General features: G+C 46.2%; 1 protein-coding gene across 5 annotated transcripts in view; it reads right to left on the bottom strand.

Moving 5' to 3' along the window:
- KCTD7 (potassium channel tetramerization domain containing 7) overlaps positions 1-19,886 on the bottom strand; it is a 46,157-nt gene that overhangs the window by 23,394 nt on the left and 2,877 nt on the right. For 2 of the 5 annotated variants that reach the window (XR_008625957.2, XR_010112594.1), the window contains exons 2-4: positions 18,152-18,321; positions 13,165-13,343; positions 12,667-12,740 (exon numbers count right to left, since the gene is read on the bottom strand). Coding sequence is in view for 3 of the 5 variants with exons in the window: in XM_034964207.3 (XP_034820098.1) it covers positions 11,588-11,636; positions 12,368-12,740; positions 13,165-13,343; positions 18,152-18,321 (771 nt within the window). In the remaining 2 variants the exon portion in view is untranslated. Of the gene's footprint in view, positions 1-3,909; positions 8,063-8,549; positions 11,637-12,367; positions 12,741-13,164; positions 13,344-18,151; positions 18,322-19,886 lie in introns of those variants that run through there. The other 3 variants (XM_063605766.1, XM_034964207.3, XM_034964208.3) reach the window with 3 other exon arrangements.

Here is a 19,886-nt window from a genome sequence, read left to right as displayed (position 1 = left end):
GGGACTCAGAAAATGATAGGACTAAGCAAAAATCCAGCACCAGGGCGGGTGGCTCATGCCTGTAATCCCAGCACTTTGGGAGGCCGAGGTGGATGGATCACCTGAGGTCAGGAGTTCGAGACCAGCTCTGGCCAAATGGTGAAACCCCACTACTAAAAATACAAAAATTAGCTGGGCATGGTAGTGCACACCTGTAATCCCAGCTATTCAGGAGGCTGAGAGAGGAGAATCGCTTGAACACGGGAGGCAGAGGTTGCGGTGAGCTGAGGTTGCGCCATTGCACTCCAGCCTGGGCGACAAGAGTGAAACTCCCATCTCAAAAAAATAAAAATAAAAATGCAGCACGAGTGCAAATGTTTTGGCTTCTTCTTGTGTAGCTCATCTCATATCTCCCAGTTAGAAACTTTCCTTGTAATGTAGAATCCCTATTGCTGGGATATAAACCTGTATCCTCCCTGTTCTGTCCCCAGGGAAGAGATGTCACAAGTCTCTTCATTCATTAGAATACTATTATTTATCTTTTCTGTAGACTTATTTTCCGCAAGTTGTTTTGGCTTCTTTTCTGTAACTGGATCTGGGTAACCTGACAGTGCAGAACCAGGCCCTGGGCTTCAGCACAGGGACATGCCGAGGCTCGGGACACAGACACGTCCCCACTCTGCTACCCACTAGCCTAGGGACTCAACTGGGCTAGTTAGTCGGCTTTCTCAAACTCTTCATCTGGAAGATAATGTTAGATTCTGGTTAAATTTAGCTCTGAATATGATCATATCTATTTAAGCATTATTATTATTATTTTTTTTTTGGAGATGGAGTCTTGCTGTATCACCAGGCTGGAATGCAGTTGTGCAGGCTCTGCCTCCTGGGTTCAAGCGATTCTCCTGCGTCAGCCTCCTGAGTAGCTGGGATTACAGGCATGTGCCACCATGCCCGGCTAATTTTTGTATTTTTAGTAAAGATGGAGTTTCACCATGTTGGCCAGGCTGGTCTTGAACTCCTGACCTCTTGATCCGCCCACCTCAGCCTCCCAAAGTGCTGGGATTACAGGCCGGAGCCACCGCGCCTGATCTATTTAATCATTTCTAAGGTTTTCTAAAACTCAAGCCCTCTGTATTACTTCTCTCAAGCTTTGGAGCCTAAACTAGAAGAAATAAAGGTCTGATTTCTGCCTCTTATTTTTCTTTACATTCTATTTCAGCTCATGATGCTTGTTCATTTTTTGGACAGTTAAATAGCAGCTTGGACTCAAGTTCACTATAAAGTTCACAATTACTCCTCGGCCATTTCTAGCCAACAGTGGTGTGGTCCAGCCATTCCCTTCCTCATTTTGGTCACCCACTGACCTCCAGGTTGCTCCTCAAATCCAATAGTTTGTGGGCACTTGGCACATAGTGGGTCTCCATGCTGGACATCCATGACAATGGCCCATTTGATTTTGTTTTGTTTTGTTTTGTTGTTTGAGACAAAGTCTAGCTCTGTTGCCCAGGTTAGAGTGCAGTGGCGTGATCTCGGCTCACTGCAACCTCCACCCCCTGGGTTCAAGCAATTCTCCTGCCTCAGTCTCCTAAGTAGCTGGGATTACAGGTACGCACCATCACGCCCAGCTAACAACGGCCCATTTGATATTCTCACCTTCTGGCTTCTAACTGCCACCTCCCCTCATAGAGTTAGATAGAGTTGATCCCATCCAAAATCCAGTCTTGTAGAATCCGCATCTGATGACCATCATCTCACTCCCTCAACACCCTTGTGTCATAAGCTTGCTTTCAGACCCTATCAGGCTTTGGACCTGTACACCTTTCCCAGTTGCTGAGTCCAGAAACTGGCCCCTGTCTTATTTCTTCTTTACTTCATCCAGGTCCCATAATTCCAACCACACTCCTGCAGGTTAGCCCCATCCTTTGATGCTCACTGCTTGAGCACTGCCTCTACTCGTCATCTTGCCAGGACCCCCCAGCTATCTGGCTTTCTCGCTCTCTCATGCTGATCGCTGAGCCTTGTGAGACAAATGAAAAGCTGATCTGATCTGAGTTACTACAACTCATCAGAGCTGGTTTTCTCACTTCATCCAGGTCCTCAGTGCTGCTTGGCAGTTACTCTGTTTGTCCTCATGCAGTTTCCTCTCTCTCACTCCCACAATGGCTAGCCCAAAATGTCACCAGTTTACTCCAGCCCCTTTCTTGACCTGCCTATTTCTTTATAGTTATCTTTATTTGCTGATCCCTCACTTCTCTAATTAAAGGTATAAGTTATTCAAATTACTCTGTGATTTCTATCTCCTAATACAAATGATCCTAAATACAATACAGGCCAGACGACCCAAGGAGACAATGACCAATGACGGTGTAGACTTTTTTTTTTTTTTTTTTTTTTGAGACTGGGTCTCACTCTGTTGCCCAGGCTGGAGTGCAGTGGCCTGATTACAACTCACTGCAGCCTCGACCTCCTGGGCACAGGCAATCCTCCCACCTCAGCCTCCTGAGTAGCTGGGACTACAGGCATGTACCACCACACCCAGCCAATTATTATTATTTTTTGTATTTCTTGAAGAGACAGGATTTCGCCATGTTGCTCAGGCTGGTCTGGAACTCCTGTGCTCAAGCAATCTGCCCACCTCAGCCTTCCAAAGTGCTAGGATTACAAGTGTGAGCCCCTGCACCCACCCCAATGTGTAGGCTGGTCTTACATGTCAGATACAAGGTTCCAAGAATGCCATGTTATTTTGAATGGGTGACACGTGAATGCACATGGGATGCATTTGGGCAGAGCAACAGCGCCTCAGCTCATCTTCCTCTCTTGGGTGGGACATCAGGAATAGTCCCCGCTGGTGTCCACTTTGGGAAGCTCTGGGATTCAGCTGGCCTCTGCTGCACATGGGTACCTAACTGCAACTTCCAGTGGCTCTTCTCAGTCAGGCATAAGAGCTGGAATTTGTTAATCTCTCAATATTTGCATGTGTAATGAAGTGTATTCTGAAGCCAAAATATTTGAAAAAGAATGGCCCCCCCTTATTGTGTGGGTCAAAATCTCAGGTTCACCTTGGCTGCTCCAGGCTACTGTGGATAGATATCCCTGAAGGGGTTCTTTCAAAAGGTACCTCTAGATCTTGAAACTGTTAATTATATTGCAACTGTCACACCTACAAGGATTGCTGGCCTCAGTCAACCCCTCATCATGGAGCTGTAGAAACAAGGGAGAGGCTGCCCCTGCTCATGGCCCTCTCTATAGCCTTACTGAGGGGTTCAAGTGTGTCTTGGGTAAGGCAGAATAGGAGAAAAGCTATAACAGGGTTTTCAGCTATTGGAATTCTGGATCCTTTGCCAGGGATCGGGTAAAACCATGTCCTAAAAAGACAGAATGATTAGGTAAAAAACAGGGTCACAAATGGCCAGTACTGCTTACAAACCCCAGAAATCCTGGGACATGGTGAGAGCCTTCCACTCTGGAAACATCACTTGATACCTTGGTTGGACTGTCTGGAAATTCTACCTTTGGATCTCAATCTACAAATCTGGGTTGTCCCAGGGGTGTTGTTGCCATAAAAGGGTCAGAATTGCCATGCAGAGAACAGTGCTGACAGGTGTTCAAAATCAAGACGTAAACCCCATCTCAATGGAATCCTCTAGCCCATGAAGTGTTGGAATACTCCTGCAGGTAACTGGACAGGGGATTTCTTCTCATTGTTCTGTCTCTCTGGACCAATGGGAGTTTCCAAATACAGCCGCCTTTGAAGAATAAAATTAGATAATTGGGTGGAATATCCCCTGAATATGTCTGGAAGCAATTACATTCTGCCTTGACTCCTGGGAGTGCTGAGTAAATAATGCCACCCTCATTTCATCTAATAGCGATGTGGTCAGCTCATTGGTTAAGTTCATATTTTTGTTAAGAAACTCATGGTGAACTCGGTTTCCAAGCAAAATATTTATTTATTTTACTTTTTATTTTAGAGACAGGGTCTTGTTCTGTCACTGAGGCTGGACTGCAGTAGTGCAATCATGGCTCATTGCAACCTCAACCTCATGGGCTCAAGTGAACCTCCCACCTCAGGCTCCCAAGTATCTGGGACTGCAGGTGCACACCACCCTGCCTGGCTTATGTTTTTGAATTTTGTTTTTTTGGACATAGGATCTTGCTATGTCACCCAGGCTGGTCCTGGACTCCTGGCCTCAGGCAATCCTCTTGCCTCTGCCTCTCAAAGTGCTATAGGATTACAGGTGTGAACCACCATGCCTGGCCAGGCAAAATAGATTCTTCCTTTCTGGTGCAGAAGATGAAACTAGTGTGTCTGCTCAGTGGGATCCTGCAGGCATCCTCTGCAGCTGTTGTGGAGGTAGATACAGAGCTTCCAGGATGTGTATCCACCCTACCTTAACTTAGGTGGATACAGAGCCTGCAGGATCCAATGCTGCTGCTATGAAGACTGAAAATGCTCTCCAGTTCCTAGCAGGCTAGATGTAAAATAAAAGCTGACTTGGAAAGCAAGAGACATCAGTGCTGAGAGCACCTACCTGCCTGAGAACAAGAAGCAGACAGTCCTGGGTATGGCATCACTGTCATGGTTGGCTAACAGGTACCAGATAAGGCATGGCCAGAAGTGGCCAACTAGCTTTTAAATATCAAAGACAGGACAGTTACAAACAGAGGGGAGAGGTGGAGGAGGACATGGTGAGAGGGACAGTAAACACCTGCAACGTGTGCACACATGGGTGGGCCCTTGGGGCAGTCAGCTGAGGTACAGTTGGTGATGAAGATGCTATGTTGAGAAACTGGATACCCAAGGCATTTATAAAAGTTCACACAGACTGTAGTGACTTAAGCCTACTCATGATACCACCCTGACCTCTTTACAAAAATACTGGAGATACAAAGATTTCTTCAACTGGACTCTGAACCTGTAAGTTTCTTTTAATGAGGGTCAAGCTCCAAGTTTTGTGTTGCTATGTGATTCTATTTCTTGATTTTAATAATGACTGAGAAAAGTATGGATACCTCCATTCCAAAAATCTACTGGGGCTGGGCCATCTGCCAGGATCATATGATACGGGGAAGAAATGAGGGTCTGTATTACATTAAGAGAATCCTGGCCAAGTGCGATGGGTCACGCCTGTAATCCCAGCACTTTGGGAGGCCGAGGTGGGTGGATCACAAGGTCAGGAGTTCAAGACTAGCCTGGCCAAGATGGTGAAACTCCATCTCTACTAAAAATACAAAAATTATCCGGGTGTGGTAGCGAGCACCGATAATCCCAGCTACTTGGGAGGCTGAGGCAGGGAATTGCTTGAACCCGGGATGCGGGGGTTGCAGTCAGCTGAGACTGCACCACTGCATTCTAGCCTGGGCAGCAGAATGAGACTCCGTCTCAAAAAAAAAAAAAAAAAAAAAAAAAAAAAAAAGAGAATCCTCAGAAGTCATGGTTTGTTGAGGTGTGAATAAGGTTGACATAGAGGCCAGAGGTGGCTAGAAAAGGTACATCATAATCTGATGACAGGCCCCTGTTACGGAGTATTTCTGGATGGTTCATGGTTCAGTCTTTCCCACAGTTGACTGGATCTTCTCCTGGTGTACAACAGCTCTGTGTCCACCTGGTGTCAAGTGGTTGGAGAAGGGGGATACCTAGGATCTCCAGATCATGTCATTCCTCAGGAAAAACAAGTGTGTGTGAGAGAAGCAGTCCTTTGCAGTCCAGGAATTGAACTGCCCTCTTCCTAAGGCTGCTCTGTTTATTATTTCGTGTGTGTGTGTGTGTGTGGTGTGGTGGAGGGTCAGGGGTACATTTTGGAAGAAGACATAAAATTCTGTCCTTTGAATATACCTAGATAATGAACATCTATGGATTTTATAGTAATACTGTCACTCTTCCTTTGCATTTAGATTTTAGAAGCAGGTATTCATCTGAGAAAAAATGAGGTACCTAAGTTCACAGCTAATAAGATCACTGTAGACATGACTGGGGAAGGGAAAAGAAAAGCACCTAACTATTCTTTCTCAGAACAAAAACTACTAGGCTCGGTGTGGTGGCTCATGCCTGTACTCCCAGCACTTTGGGAGGCCAAGGCGGGTACATCACCTGAGGTCAGGAGTTCGAGACCAGTCTGGCCAATATGGTGAAACCCCGTCTCTACTAAAAATACAAAAATTAGCCAGGCTTGGTGGCGCGTCTGTAATCCCAGCTACTTGGGAGGCTGACGAAGGAGGATTGCTTGAACCCAGCTGGTGGAGGATGTAGTGAGCTGAGATTGCACCACTACACTGCAGCCTGGGCAACAGAGCAAGACTGTCTCAAAAAAAAAAAAAAAAGAAAGAAAGAAAGTTTAAAATTATGTTTAAAAAACAGAGAAATTAAGCTAAAGTACATGATAGGAAAAACAATGTGGTAAGGAATTAAAAGAAAGCTAAAGGTAAGTAAATAAAAGCTAAGGGAACATGCTATAAGTTCAACAAACCAAAATTAAGTAGTGAAGAGGTCATCTACACAAGAATGAAGATGGGACACTTGGCAGTATAGAGATCTAAGTCCAAGGGCCATGAGTCCCAAGCCAGGCACATGGCATCCCCTGAACTACACTAAGGAGTCTCCCATTCTGTTATGCTTTTGATGTTGGAAGTAGGCTATCCAGCTTGTCTATGCAGGGATACCTGCAAGGCTTCAGGAGTGTCATTAACTCAGGTGGTTCCAGATCATCCCACCCTTGGGGTCTAGCCAAGGAGCCATGACTCACCTACTCTGTCATACTCCATTCATCATCCTGTGAGCAGGGCCTCCTTCACCTAGCGGATATGTGTCCCTCACTAAGGTCAGTAAATCGGGAGCCCCATCTACCCCCTTAACACAGGGGCTACATAAGGACTACACATTTGATATGGTTTGGCTCTGTGTCCCCACCCAAATCTCACGTTGAACTGTAATCCCCACTTGTCAGGGGAGGGACCTGGAGGGAGGTGATTGGATCATGGAGGTAGATTTCCCCTATGCTGTTCTTGTGATAGTGAGTTTTCATGAGCTCTGATGGTTTAAAAGTGTAGCATTTCCCCACTCTTTTTTTTTTTTTTTTTTGAGATGGAGTCTCACTCTGTTTCCAGGCTGGAGTGCAGTGGCATGATCTCGGCTTATTGCAACCTCTGCCTCCTGAGTTCAAGTGATTCTCCTGCCTCAGCCTCCCGAGTAGCTGGGACTACAGGTGCACGCCACCATGCCCAGCTAATTTTTTTGTATTTTGTTTTTTAATAGAGATGGGGTTTCACCATGTTGGCCAGGATGGTCTCAATCTCTTGACCTCGTGATCTGCCTGCCTCGGCCTCCCAAAGTGCTGGGATTATACAGGCATGAGCCACCATGCCTGGCCTCCCCATTCTCTCTCTCTCCTGCCTCCATATAAGATGTGCCTTGCTTCTGAACTTCGCCTTCTGCCATGATTATAAGTTTCCTGAGGCCTCCCAGGGATGTGAACTGTGGGTCAATTAAACCTCTTTTCTTTATAAATTAACCGGTCTCAGGTAGTTCTTTACAGCAGTGTGAAAATGGACTAATACAACATCTATGGGAGATTTTTTTTTCCTTTTTTCCTAAAATCCTTTCCTGAAGTATGAAGACTTTCTAATACTTGTCCTAGATATGTGCTTTCAAATCTTCACAGGTCAGGTAGAGTGAAGCCCTAAACCTCAGGAGGAGGATACGAGCTGTCAAGAGGAAGGGAGGATCATGCTGTTGAACACCTCTGAGGATTTCAGAAAGGGGCTCTGGGTTTGAATCCTGACTCTTCCACTTACTAGCTCTGCACTCTTGGGGAAACTACATACTTCTATGAGCTTCAGTTTCCAGCCTGTATTATTAGTGTACTATAACTATGTGACTGTACTCAGTAATTAGTCAGGGAATACATTTGGCACAGATGATACAGTGCTTTTGTTTAAAAGCCAGAATAATCAGAGGTTTAAGGGAAGCAGTTGGAGGGTATGAAGCTACTCAGAGCTTCAGAACTCACCTTTCTGCGTTAATCCATGATGTGACTCCAAGGGGCATCTTGATGAGGACACTCATTAGCCAGGAAGGTGTCAAGCTCTGCTTTCAAAGGAAGGGCAACTTACGTCCATTTTTCTTAAGGAAGGGTCTTAACCACTGAGGCTTACATAAATTTAGAGCTACTTATTTCCCCCATTGAAAAGGAAGTGGTGATATGACAGGAGGAATTTATTTTAGAACTACCTGACATGGTTGTGAGCCACACACGTGACTGCACCTGCAGTCTCTTCTTTCCTTGGAGAACTCCCAAAAGAAGAGGACAGAGATTTTGCCTAGGCTGGGGTGGGCACATGCCTACATGAAACAGGGACAAGTCTAGAGTAACTCTAGAAGGGACCTCAAGAGGCCCACCTCCCTTTCAGGGCAGAAATTCAGCTGCTGGTCTCAGGAAAAAGCCTGTCTTGTTGTGTGGGGCATCCCCAAACATACCACATTTTAAGCAGAAATAAAAAATATTTGCTGGCAAAGTGGGGGTCAGAGAAGAGATGAGAGCACATCTCTAAAAAAGAAAGGCACAGCACCCAGGTTCTAGTTCTTGACTTTAATGCCCTTGGAGTGTACTGAGGCTCAATACACCAAAGCACTCACAGACAGGTACATGAACTCACACAGGAAGTGTTATAGTGTGTACATAAACCCAACACCATACAGAAGGAAGACGACGGACCCAGGTGACCTCCCACACTCGAGGTGACTGCCTGTTCCCATACTCACTGTTTGTTCCCACCTCCCTCAACCCCTGCCAACCCCCATCCTTCCCCACTCAATATGTATATACACAGATATGATTCTTTGAGAATTCAAAAAAGTGCCTCTCCCACCCCAGTTCCCAACACTCCAGCTTTGGATGAAAAAAGCCTCTCTCTTTTAAGGATCATGAGACAGGCACCACCTTCACGCAAGAGCCCCAGCAAAATAGTACCCAAGAAAGCTTAATAATGTATATTGGAATCAAATATGGATAGAACATATGCAGAAGGACAATATTTGAAATATTACTAGGATCAAAACGCTCAGCATCGGTAGTTTTTGTTTTGTTATTGCTGTTTGCTTTAACCTGTTCAAGAGCTGGTTTAGACCAAGACCACACATGGATGCTCACACCGCCTGTGTCTTATAAATGTCACTTCCTATTCCTCCAGCAAGCAGCCCAGAACAGGAAGATTATATCACCTGATAAGCCTTAGGCACAAGGCTCAGACAGCTCCCAGAATATCCTAAGCCCCAGGAAAGAAGAACAGAAACTTCCAGAGTACAGCTGACTGCTTTCTGCATGGTAAGCACTGGGCAGCCTGGTGAACAAGGCAGAGGTAAAATAAGGAAGGTGATGATTCCTTCCATTTATTTAGAGTGTTACGCTAAGAATTCCTCTCCTGGAGTGGGATGTATTTCAGTGTGGTTTTGCTTCAGTCTTTTTTTGTTGCTATAACATTAACTTTTTTATTTTTAAGGAATTTTGTTATGGCGAGCATTGCACCATTGGTCCCATCTCCTGAAACTTTCACTTTGCTTTGACTCACTGATAACTACTGGCCCGTCTCAAGGCAAGATGAATCCAGTCCCTTGTCAAGTGAGAGGGATTTACTGACATTATGCACAACAATTCTATAAAGATGCACTTCCTTATGATCAGGGAGAAGCTTTCATCCTTTGGAGCCTTCCTTCCAGACCCAACCCTTCTTCTGCTCTGGGCCGGGCCATTTAGAGTTGAAAAGGGATCAAATGGGGAAAAGTCACTTCCACAGGGATAACCCCTTTATCTGGAGGCCGTTACCACAATCCACCACATCTAATTGCACTTTTCAGCCTGGCCTTGGTTTCTCATTAGAGAATGGCGAAACTAGGCCACTGAATTCCTTCACTCCATTTAGAAAGAGCTCTCAGCTTGCTGCCCAGTGTCACCTCTCTGCCTGTTCTATTGGCCCAGAGCCTTGTGTCCTACAGTGGCACAGAATACATTACTGTGAGGATCACAAAGGGAGTCAGAGAAACAGGGATTTCTCCAGCGAGAGACACAGGAACGGTGTTCTTACCCAGCATCCCTGTAATCCTAAGCAAGCCTTCAGGACCTGTTTTTGAGCAAACTTGCATTTGAGCAAACAAGTCTCTCAATGGCTTGCATGTATGGACTCTAAATAACCAAGCCCTGCCATGCTCCATGGGAGAAGGGGGAAGCAGAAGGGGTCAAGGCCACATTACTGAAAGCAATGGGCTTAATGAACTGCTCTCTGTTCACACAGACTTTTTCAATAGTCTGCCTCTCTGTCAAAAAATGAACACATATTAGGCAGTAGGTAACACCAATCAGAAGAACCAAAATGAAAGACTTTTCTCTTAGAACAATACAAGAGCCATGTTTTGGGGCTAACCTCCAAGCAGGGACATCAGCTCCAGAAAAGAGACTATCCCTTTGTGTATGAGAACAATAGAGAGAGCGCATATCTCAGAACGTGAATGACTATCCTTTCCTCTTAGATCTCAGTATCCACCTCTTTTCCACCGCTAAAAGAGTACAACAGGAGTGCAAAACCACGCCCTGGAATCTTTGTTTACACATAGGGAACAGAAGATCACTGCCGTCCAGCCCCACGGAGGAATTCAGCCAAAGTCCCAGGGCTTGGTCTTCTCTTCCTCATATGAACACAGACTTCAGCTCCCCTTATACCCATCTTGTCTATCTGGTCCTGTAAGTCTGATACCAGTGAGGTTGTCCTCCCCAATTTATTTATTTATTTATTTATTTTTACGATGGTGTTGCCCAGGCTGGAGCACAGTGGCTAGCCACGGGCACGATCATAGTATACTACAGTCTTAATCTCCTGGGCTCAAGTGATCCTCCTGCCTCAGCCTCCAGAGTAGCTGGTACTACAGGTGTGTGCTTGAGTGGCCTGGACTACAGGCGTGTGCCCAAGTAGCTGGGACTACAGACATGTTCCTGGCTCGCATCAATTCTTTACACATTAAAAAAAAAAATCTCCCTTTACCCAGGAAGAGACAGGTACAATCATGATTAGAGAGAGACACCCTTAATGCAGCATGGAAATGTTACATTGTGATCAATGGTGCTACACAGTTCTTCCTTTAGGAGATGCATGTCCAGACCCTGACTAGTTGGCCCAGGCTGTAGACAGAGCAAGAAGGAAATGCAGTAGTAACAGATCCTTGGGGATCTTTTTCAATTTCTGAAATAGAGGAGTAAGTAAACCAAAATATACAGGAGTGAGGAGTAAAACAAAATATAAAGAAGTGAGTAAAACAAAAATAGAGGAGTGAGGAGTAAAACAGAAGGGAAGTTTTGTCTTCCTACGGCTCCTAGGATAGCTGTGTGTCTCACCCAGCCCTTCCTTTACCTTCTCAGAAGAGATGCTCTCCTAGAAGGAGAATGTTACCAGGACAGAGCAACAGGGTTTAAAGAGAGGGGGTCCCCTTCCAAAGAGGTTCACCACAAACTGGATTCTAACACGAGATAGCAGCCAAGGAGGTGTTCTGAGCCTCTAAAAAGGATGTTACATGTCAAAGATAACAGAAGATCTAGGCATCTTGCCTGCTTGACTTGGGGAATCTTCAGAAGAAGCCTCTGAAATTTGCATTCCAGCCCTGTGAGAAGATAACCCTGCAAGCAAGGAAGGTGGTGGAAGATAGGAGAAGCCGCGGCCCTAAGACAGGGCTGTAAACATTGTGGTTTTCTAAGGCCAACTGGGTGCATAGCTTTGGCAGCTATGGTTAAATCTCCAAAAGGTGGTGAAGAACATGTTCCGGAAGGAAAAGAAAAGTCTTTCCACATTTTGGGAATGTGGGCAACTATTCTTGGAGGAGAAGGGGTGCAGTGGGAGAGAAGATGCTCTTTCTTCTTCAGCCAGGGGCTATGGGGTGGCTGGTCAGGTAAATCCCCCATCATGTTCCGTGTTCACACCAACATACTGAGCACAAGGGAGGGACGCTTGAACAGGGTTGAGGAAGTGATTAGGCCTACATCGATTTGGTAACGTGGCTCTAAAATGGGCAGAAACTCTCTTGCAAGGTCAAGAAGGTGACAAAACTTCTCGGGACTTCTGGTCAAGCCCTAGCTATCAGCCTCAAGGAAAGACTACCACGCCTTGAGGAAAGGCCAGGTGAGCGCTGGCTGGAGTGCCTGCAGGCCGCAAGCCCTGAGCCCAACCCTGAGGTGCAGTCAGGGAGATTGGAGCTACACCTCTGTCCCCTGGGAGTTGTGCCTCAGGATGCTGTTCTCACCTGGGCAGATTCTGGGGCAGTCAGCAGCCCCTTCAGGGATCTTACTCCCAGAGCCAACAAGCAGGGTGGACATCCTCCCTGATGGGACTCTCGCCTACCAGGGCTACTCACCACCATGTGATCTTGAACTCATAGATGGGGCGCTTGCAGTAGTAGTGGTTCACGAGGTGCTTGTCACACACCCCGATGCACTGGTGGTCCACGGTGAGACCCTGGGCCGAGAGGTCCGTGACCAGGCAGTGCAGCAGGTCATAAACATCAGCCACAGCCTCCCAGGGCCCAAAAGACACATCCACTTCACAGTGGTGCTCAAAAAGCTGCCCGTCACTCTCACTCCGCTCAAAGCGCAGGGAGTTGAGGAGCGGACACTCATAGGGGGTGATGGGCATCTCCTCCTTGAAGACACAGACCTTGAGCTTGGCAAAGCGGGCCTTCCGCTGGACCGCACGCAGCCGGGCGATCTCCACAATCCGCTCCAAGTGGTCTATAAGGATGAACACAACACCTATCACTAGGGTGAAGAGGCAGGACAGGGCGGCAGAGATGCACAGAGAAACAGTCCTGAAGATGGCAGGATGCAGGAGGGGAAAGACAGATTTCCCGGGGAAGGGACTCAGGGAGCCAATGAAGGGCACAAACTTAAACAAGGGTCACGGTTCTCCACAGCAAAGGGAAGCCAATGGGACGAGGGCTGTCCTTCTGAAATACAATTTGCTAACTGTCATAGGCCAGGTAGGCCCACCTTAACCTGAATCTCCCCAGCGTGACTGGGAAGGGATGACACTCCATCGCATCTTGAGTAATCTGGATGAATGCTGCCCCCGGTGTTCTGATGGAGACCTAAACACTCACAGATGCCTTGCAGACCTCCTCCCACATACCCACCATCCTGGGCAGCTGACCCTCACCTTTGTAATAGGGCATGAGTCCCAGAAACGCTTGGCGCACCTTCTCGCCCTTCAGTGGCTGCATGTTCTCCAGCTGCTCCAGGAGGGGCCCGATGGCATAGTACTGGGCCTCTTTGTACACAGCTCGAACACGCTCCCTGGGTGGGAGGTCCCCTGAGCGCAGGAAATTCAGCACATCTCTAAGCAGGAAGGAAAGAGGGTCGGTGACAAGGAGCTTATGCTCCTGGGCAGTGCCACACAGTGTGCATTGGACAAAATCTAAAACCAGACTGCCAGCTGTGTTACACTGGGTAAATGAACTTAACCACTCCATGTCTCAGTTTCCCTGTCTGTAAAATTGGAGAAAACAATAAAACCTCATAATGTGTTAGGGAATTAAGTGATTAGAAAATCCCTGGCACAGAGTAGGGCCTCAATAAGTGTTATTAGTTGTTGTTATCAGTAAGCAACTATAATTACTATCATTAGGTATAATATTAGGTATTATTAGGTATATGTAAGTATAATGGAAAGATATGACACCTAGCCCTTTATATATATATAGTTTTAGAATTGAGGTGACATATTCAATGAATGTACAAATATTAACTGTACAGTTCAGTTGTTTTTTTAAGTATGAATATACCCATCCAACCATCACCTAGATCAAGATGAAACATTTCCATTCCTTAAGGTTCCTCATGCCACTTCCCAGTTAATCCCTACGGAAGCAACCACTCTAACTTCTCCTTCGATCAGTAAAGATGAGTTTTGCCTTTTCTTGAAATATATATATAAACAGAATTATATAGTATGTTCTCTTTCATACCTGGCTTCTTTCCTTTAACATAATGTTTTCGAAATGCATCCACCAAATACATAATAAAAACAAACCAGTAGTTTGTTTGTTTTTATTAATTATTATTCATTATGTAAGTATACCCTTGCATGAATATGGTATAATTTATTTACCCTGTTGTCTTATTGATGGACATTTGGGTTGTTTCCAGTTTTTGGCTATTATGAGTAAAGCTGGGATGAACATTCCTATATAAGACCTTTAGGCCAGGCACGGTGGCTCACACGTGTGATCCCAGCACTTTGGGAGGCCGAGGTGGGTGGATCATCTGAGCTCAGGAGTTTAAGACCAGCCTGGCCAAAACGGTGAAACTCCATCTCTACTAAAAATACAAAAATTAGCCGGGTATGGTGGTGGGCGTCTGTAATCCCAGCTACTCTGGAGGCTGAGGCAGGGGAACTGCTTCAACCTGGGAAGTGGAGGTTGCAGTGAGCTAAGATCACGCCACTGCACTCCAGTCTGGGTGACAGTGTGAGACTCCATCACAAAAACAAACAAACAAAAGAAACCTTTAGTGGACACAAGCACAAATTGCTTTTGAGTAAGTATTAGCAGTAGAGTCATTCAGTCATAGGGTAAGCATGTGGTTAACAAAGTGGTTGCAGCATTTTACATTCCCAGCAGCAATGCAGAAGAGTTCTAGGTGTTCCCCATCCTTGCCACTAGTATTATTCTGTAGCTATGCAGAGCAGGTAAAATGCCTAACTCTAATGTCTGAACAAACTGGTTCCAGGGCTGAATAAAATCACATATTGCATTTTCTTAAAATAAAAATTCAGTCCTTCTAATTCACTTTTCAGATTTTTTTTTCTTCTTTTTTAAGAGATAGGATCTTGTTGTGTCACCTAGGCTGGAGGGCAGTGGTGCAATCATAGCTCACTGCAGCCTCTAACTCCTGGGCTCAAGCAGTCCTCTTGCCTCAGCCTCCCGAATAACTGGGACCATAGGTGCAAGCCACAAGCTTTTTAGATTATTTAGTGCTCAGAGTAATCAGATACATCACCGGTACGTGCGGAAGACAGTGAGTAAACCCCAAGATAATGCTGCTACCTCAATAACAGCTTAGTCTATGACCTAATACAACACCAGCTAACACTTGCTAAGTATTACTCCGTGCCAGCCACTATTCATGGGTTATCCCATGTAATCCTCTCAATGACATTGGGGGTGTGTGCTATCTTATCTCTATGTCATAAATGAGGCTCAAGTGGGGCCCAGACAGGTTCAGGAACATGCTTGCTCAAGTAGCCACCGCTGCCAGAGGCTCAGATCCAGCCATGGCTGATTCTACACCCACATCTACCATGGTCCAGCTTCAGCAGAAACATTTAGACCAGAGTGCAGCAAGCTGATGACAATGGGGAACGACCCCAGATTGAGGCCCAAGCAGCCTTCACGGTGGACGCTAGGGATACATAAGCTGTATAGTAAGAAATGTACCCTACGAAATGCCCTGAACCGCCTATTTTATCTGAGTCATTCAACAACTTCATCTGCTGCTGATGAATCATAGGTCACAGGAGCTCATCAGCCAAAGTAAGAATGTCGCCGTCTCCTGCTTTCTGCCATGCCCTTGCCTGGCGCTGTCACTCTCTAGCTGTGGCCACCTGGGCATGGGCACATCCACCTCAAGTCAAACCCAGAACCCCTCCCCAAAATCCCTTCTAGATCTTCAGCAAACCTTGGTGAGCTCTGAAAAATAAAACCCTCGGGCAAGGCCCAGCTAAGGGTGCTGTGGGAGCTGCTAGCTGGGGCTGGCACTTTCCTTCCCCAAACAGCCTGCAAACAAACATCTTTTTATAGTTCTGCAGAGCGATGTGACACTTTGTTTTCTCAGCATTGGAGGCAGCTGATAGCCCACTGGGGGAACCCAGATGCTTCCAAGCAAGTTATTTGACCAGCGTCTCCTTTCTGAGAATAAAAATGATCTTTCCCACAATGTGGGCAATCCTTCTTGGAGGCCAGCACAGAGATGTAGTGGTTGGAGAGTTTCTGCCTCCTGGGCACTTGGTTCAATGTCTCTAGTCATCTCCAATGTCAGACTGAAGGAGCTAAGAGTTCCAGCCACGTACTCTGAAAAGGACATGGCTAGGGGTCACACCAAGGCTCTTTATATAATCCTCTTTGACAAGCCTGTGCAGCAGCTATAATTATTTCTCATTTCACAAACATGGAACCCCTGAGACATAAAGTCTTTAAATTGTTTACGTGTAAGACTGTCAGAAGTCCTTTCTTGGGAAAGGTTTTGTTTTCTTTTTTAAGACACAGAGTCTCGGTCGGGCCGGACACAAACTACAGGCTGGGCCTGTAATCCCAGCACTTTGGCAGTCTGAGGCAGGAGGATCACTTGAGTCCAGGTGTTCGAGAACATCCTGGCCAACATACTGAAACCTCATCTCTAAAAAACATCAAAAATTAGCCAGGCGTGGTGGTGTGCACCTCTAGTCCCAGCTACTTGGGAAACTGAGGCAGCAGAATTGCTTGCACCTGGGAGGTCAAGGCTGTAGTGAGTTGTGCTTGCATCACTGCACTCAGCTTGGGCAACAGAGCAAGACGCTGACTCAAAAAAAAAAAAAAAAAAAACAGTCTCACTCTGTTGCCCTGGCTGGAGCACAGTGGTAGGATCATGGCTCACTGCAGCCTCCAACTCCTGAGCTCAACCAATCCTCCCACCTCGGCCTCACAAGTAGCTGTGACTACAGGCAAGTACCACCACGCCTGGCTGCTATTTTGCTGTTGTTGACATTGTGTTTTTCCACATTTTAGTGTTAAGTGACAAGAACAACAGAGGGTTTTTTTTTTTTTTTAAAGACTTTCCTTGGCAAAATTAAAGGAGAACAACACTGTATCAGTCTTTCATCTCTTTTTATTCCTTTAAACTACTGAAAGAAGTCTGGTAACCACTGCTACACACCATGCCTCCTTCCCATGGCAACGCTGAGCCCCAAAATCCAGGTCAAAAGGTACTCTCCATGTTGTTTTAGACTACCCCCCTATGTGGGATTACACTTATTCCTCTCCACACAGATGACAACTTCCTGGTCTCATATTGCATAGGACAGCCAGGTGCGGTGGCGCACACCTGTAGTCTCAGCTATTCAAGAGGCTGAGGGGAGAAGACTGCTTGAGCCAGGAGTTTAAGGATGCAGTGAGCTATGATGGCACTGGTGAACAACCACTACATTCCACCCTGGGCAACATAGCAAGACCCTATCTCCAAAAAAACAGCCCCCCCAAAAAAAAACAACACCTAAAACTTAAATAAATACTGTAATACCAGCATTTTAGGAGGCCAAGGTGGGAGGACTGCCTAAGGCCAGGAGCTTGAGACCAGTCTGGGCAACACAGCAAGATCCTATCTCTATTTTTATATATAGATAGATAGATAGATAGAATCACACACATCAAGACCAGTGGAAGCCTCAGTGCATCAGAGCTCATATATATACATATACATATATATATATATATATATACACACACACCCATATATACATATATATATGTGTGTGCATGTATGTGTACATCTGTGTGTGTGGATGTATAATGAGATAAATAAATAAATAATAAATAAATAAAAATGAAATTTTGTTTTGTTTTTTGAGATGGAATCTCGTGTCACCCAGGCTGGAGCGCAGAGGCGTGATCTCGGGTCACTGCAACCTCTGCCTCCTGGGTTCAAGCGATTCTTCGACCTCAGCTTCCTGAGTAGCTGGGATTGCAGGTATGAGCCACCACACCCAGCTAATTTTTGTATTTTTAGTAGAGATGGGGTTTCACCATGCTGTAATGAGCTGGTCTGGAACTCCTGGCCTCAAGTGATCTACCTGCCTCAGCCTCCCAAAGTGCTGGGATTACAGGCATGAGCACCGCGCAGAGCTGAAAATAAAAATTGTTTAATTGTCTATGATTGAAGCAATTTCATCCAGCCAGTGTGTGTTATTTCGAATTTCTCTGGCTGTCTTTGTCTCCTTTGGCAAAAAAAAAAAAAAAAAAAAAATTGATCTCTTTCAATAAACCCATTTATTAAATTTCATCAATATGCTATCTCCTCTTCTAGGTACTATGGAAGATATCAAGGTCCCATACTCAAGCCTACACTAATCACCTGCTAGGACTACAAAGTTGATTGTAGAGGGAGAGACATACCCAAAGTGTGTGCCATCTCGGTCGATGAAGTACCGGCCCTCGGAGTCCGTGGGGATGTAGTGCCGTCCACTGAACATGGCTGCCAACATGGTGTCTTCGTAGCACCGCAGTGTGGACAGGCGTGTAGTGAAGTGAGTCCCTCCGATGTTAAGGGGAACAACCTCAGGAAACTGGAAAGAGATCACCAGGGCTCTCAGGCAGGCAACGGGGAATGAGAGCTGGGGCTGCTCCATCTTCAATCCCTGGGGTCTGATTGGTGCCACACCATTCATTCAGTCACTCAAGCCCAGAGGTCCATCTGAACACTTTCTTCTCTCTCCTCCCTCTGCCCCACCCTCATCATCTGCCAAGTCCTACCCATTCTAACCCTCATAGCTCTTTTTTTTTGAGATGGAGTTTCACTCATCTCCCAGGCTGGAGTGCAGTGGCGCGATGTCGGCTCACTGCAAGCTCCGCCTCCCGGGTTCACGCCATTCTCCTGCCTCAGCCTCCCCGAGTAGCTGGGACTACAGGCGCCCTCCACCACACCCGGCTAATTTTTTGTATATATATATATTTTTTTAGTAGAGACGGGGTTTCACCATGTTAGCCAGGATGGTCTCGATCTCCTGACCTCATGATCCACCTGCCTCGGCCTCCCAAAGTGCTGGGATTACAGGCATGAGCCACTGTGCCTGGCCCCCTGATAGCTTTTAAATCAGGTCTCTCCACCTCAACTCCATTATCGCTGCTCTAGAGCTCAAGCCTTCAGTGTCCTTTCACTTCCTGAATTTACTATCTTAGTGCTCTTGCTCACATTGTCTTCTTTGCCCAAAATGCTCTTACCAGTCTCCTTCTTCTGTCTATATGGCAAGTTAAATGGACCCATACAGTGTTATAGGTTGTTCACTGCATAAAAGCACCTGGATGAGAGTCATCTGCTATGTGCCCTTTTTCTTTTCTTTTTTTTTTGAGACAGAGTCCCAGCCTGTGTCGCCCAGGCTGGAGTTCAGTGGCGCGATCTCGGCTCACTGCAACCTCTGCCTCTCAGGTTCACACCATTCTCCTGCCTCAGCCTCCCGAGTAGCTGGGACTACAGGTGCCTGCCACCACGCCTGGCTAATTTTTTGTATTTTTAGTAGAGATGGGGTTTCACCGTGTTAGCCAGGATGGTCTCGGTCTCCTGACCTCATGATCCGCCCGCCTTGGCCTCCCCAGGTGCTGGGATTACCGGCGTGAGCCACCACGCCCGGCCTGCTATGTGCCCTTTTTCTAATTCACACCAACACACCATACAGTTTAGTGGCATCTACTCATTCTAGAAATTTCTATTCAAGTTCCCCTCATCTGTGAGCATTTGTCTACTGTCCCTCACCTGCCCCTAGGACAGAGTTAATGACACATTCTTCGACTGTGCCTTCACCGTGTGTCATATTCTCCTCTATAATAGCACCTAGCACAATACATCGCCAATTATTTCCCTCTGTCAATTCACTCCACTAGACCCCAAGCTTCCCAAAGACAGGGAAAGCATCTTGGTCACCAATCATGGGCTGCCCACAGCAGAGCTCAGTAGTTGTGTGTTGAATACTTCCAGGCATCTACTCCTCTCCTAATCTGTAGAGTGAGCCTGGTTTCCGGTCCAGCTAAGGTTCTGGAGGTAAGGGTTGAGTGAGGAACATGAAAATGATGGTATAAATGTGCCCTAAGAAGCTCGAGGTTTCCCTTAAAATGCAAGGTGTTTTTTTTTTTTCCC

The sequence above is a fragment of the Pan paniscus genome, chromosome 6, assembly GCF_029289425.2.
Source record: "Pan paniscus chromosome 6, NHGRI_mPanPan1-v2.0_pri, whole genome shotgun sequence".
Lineage (NCBI taxonomy): Eukaryota > Metazoa > Chordata > Mammalia > Primates > Hominidae > Pan > Pan paniscus.
The sequence above is the reverse complement of the archived record's forward strand: the minus strand, read 5'-3'. Positions and strand labels throughout refer to the sequence as shown.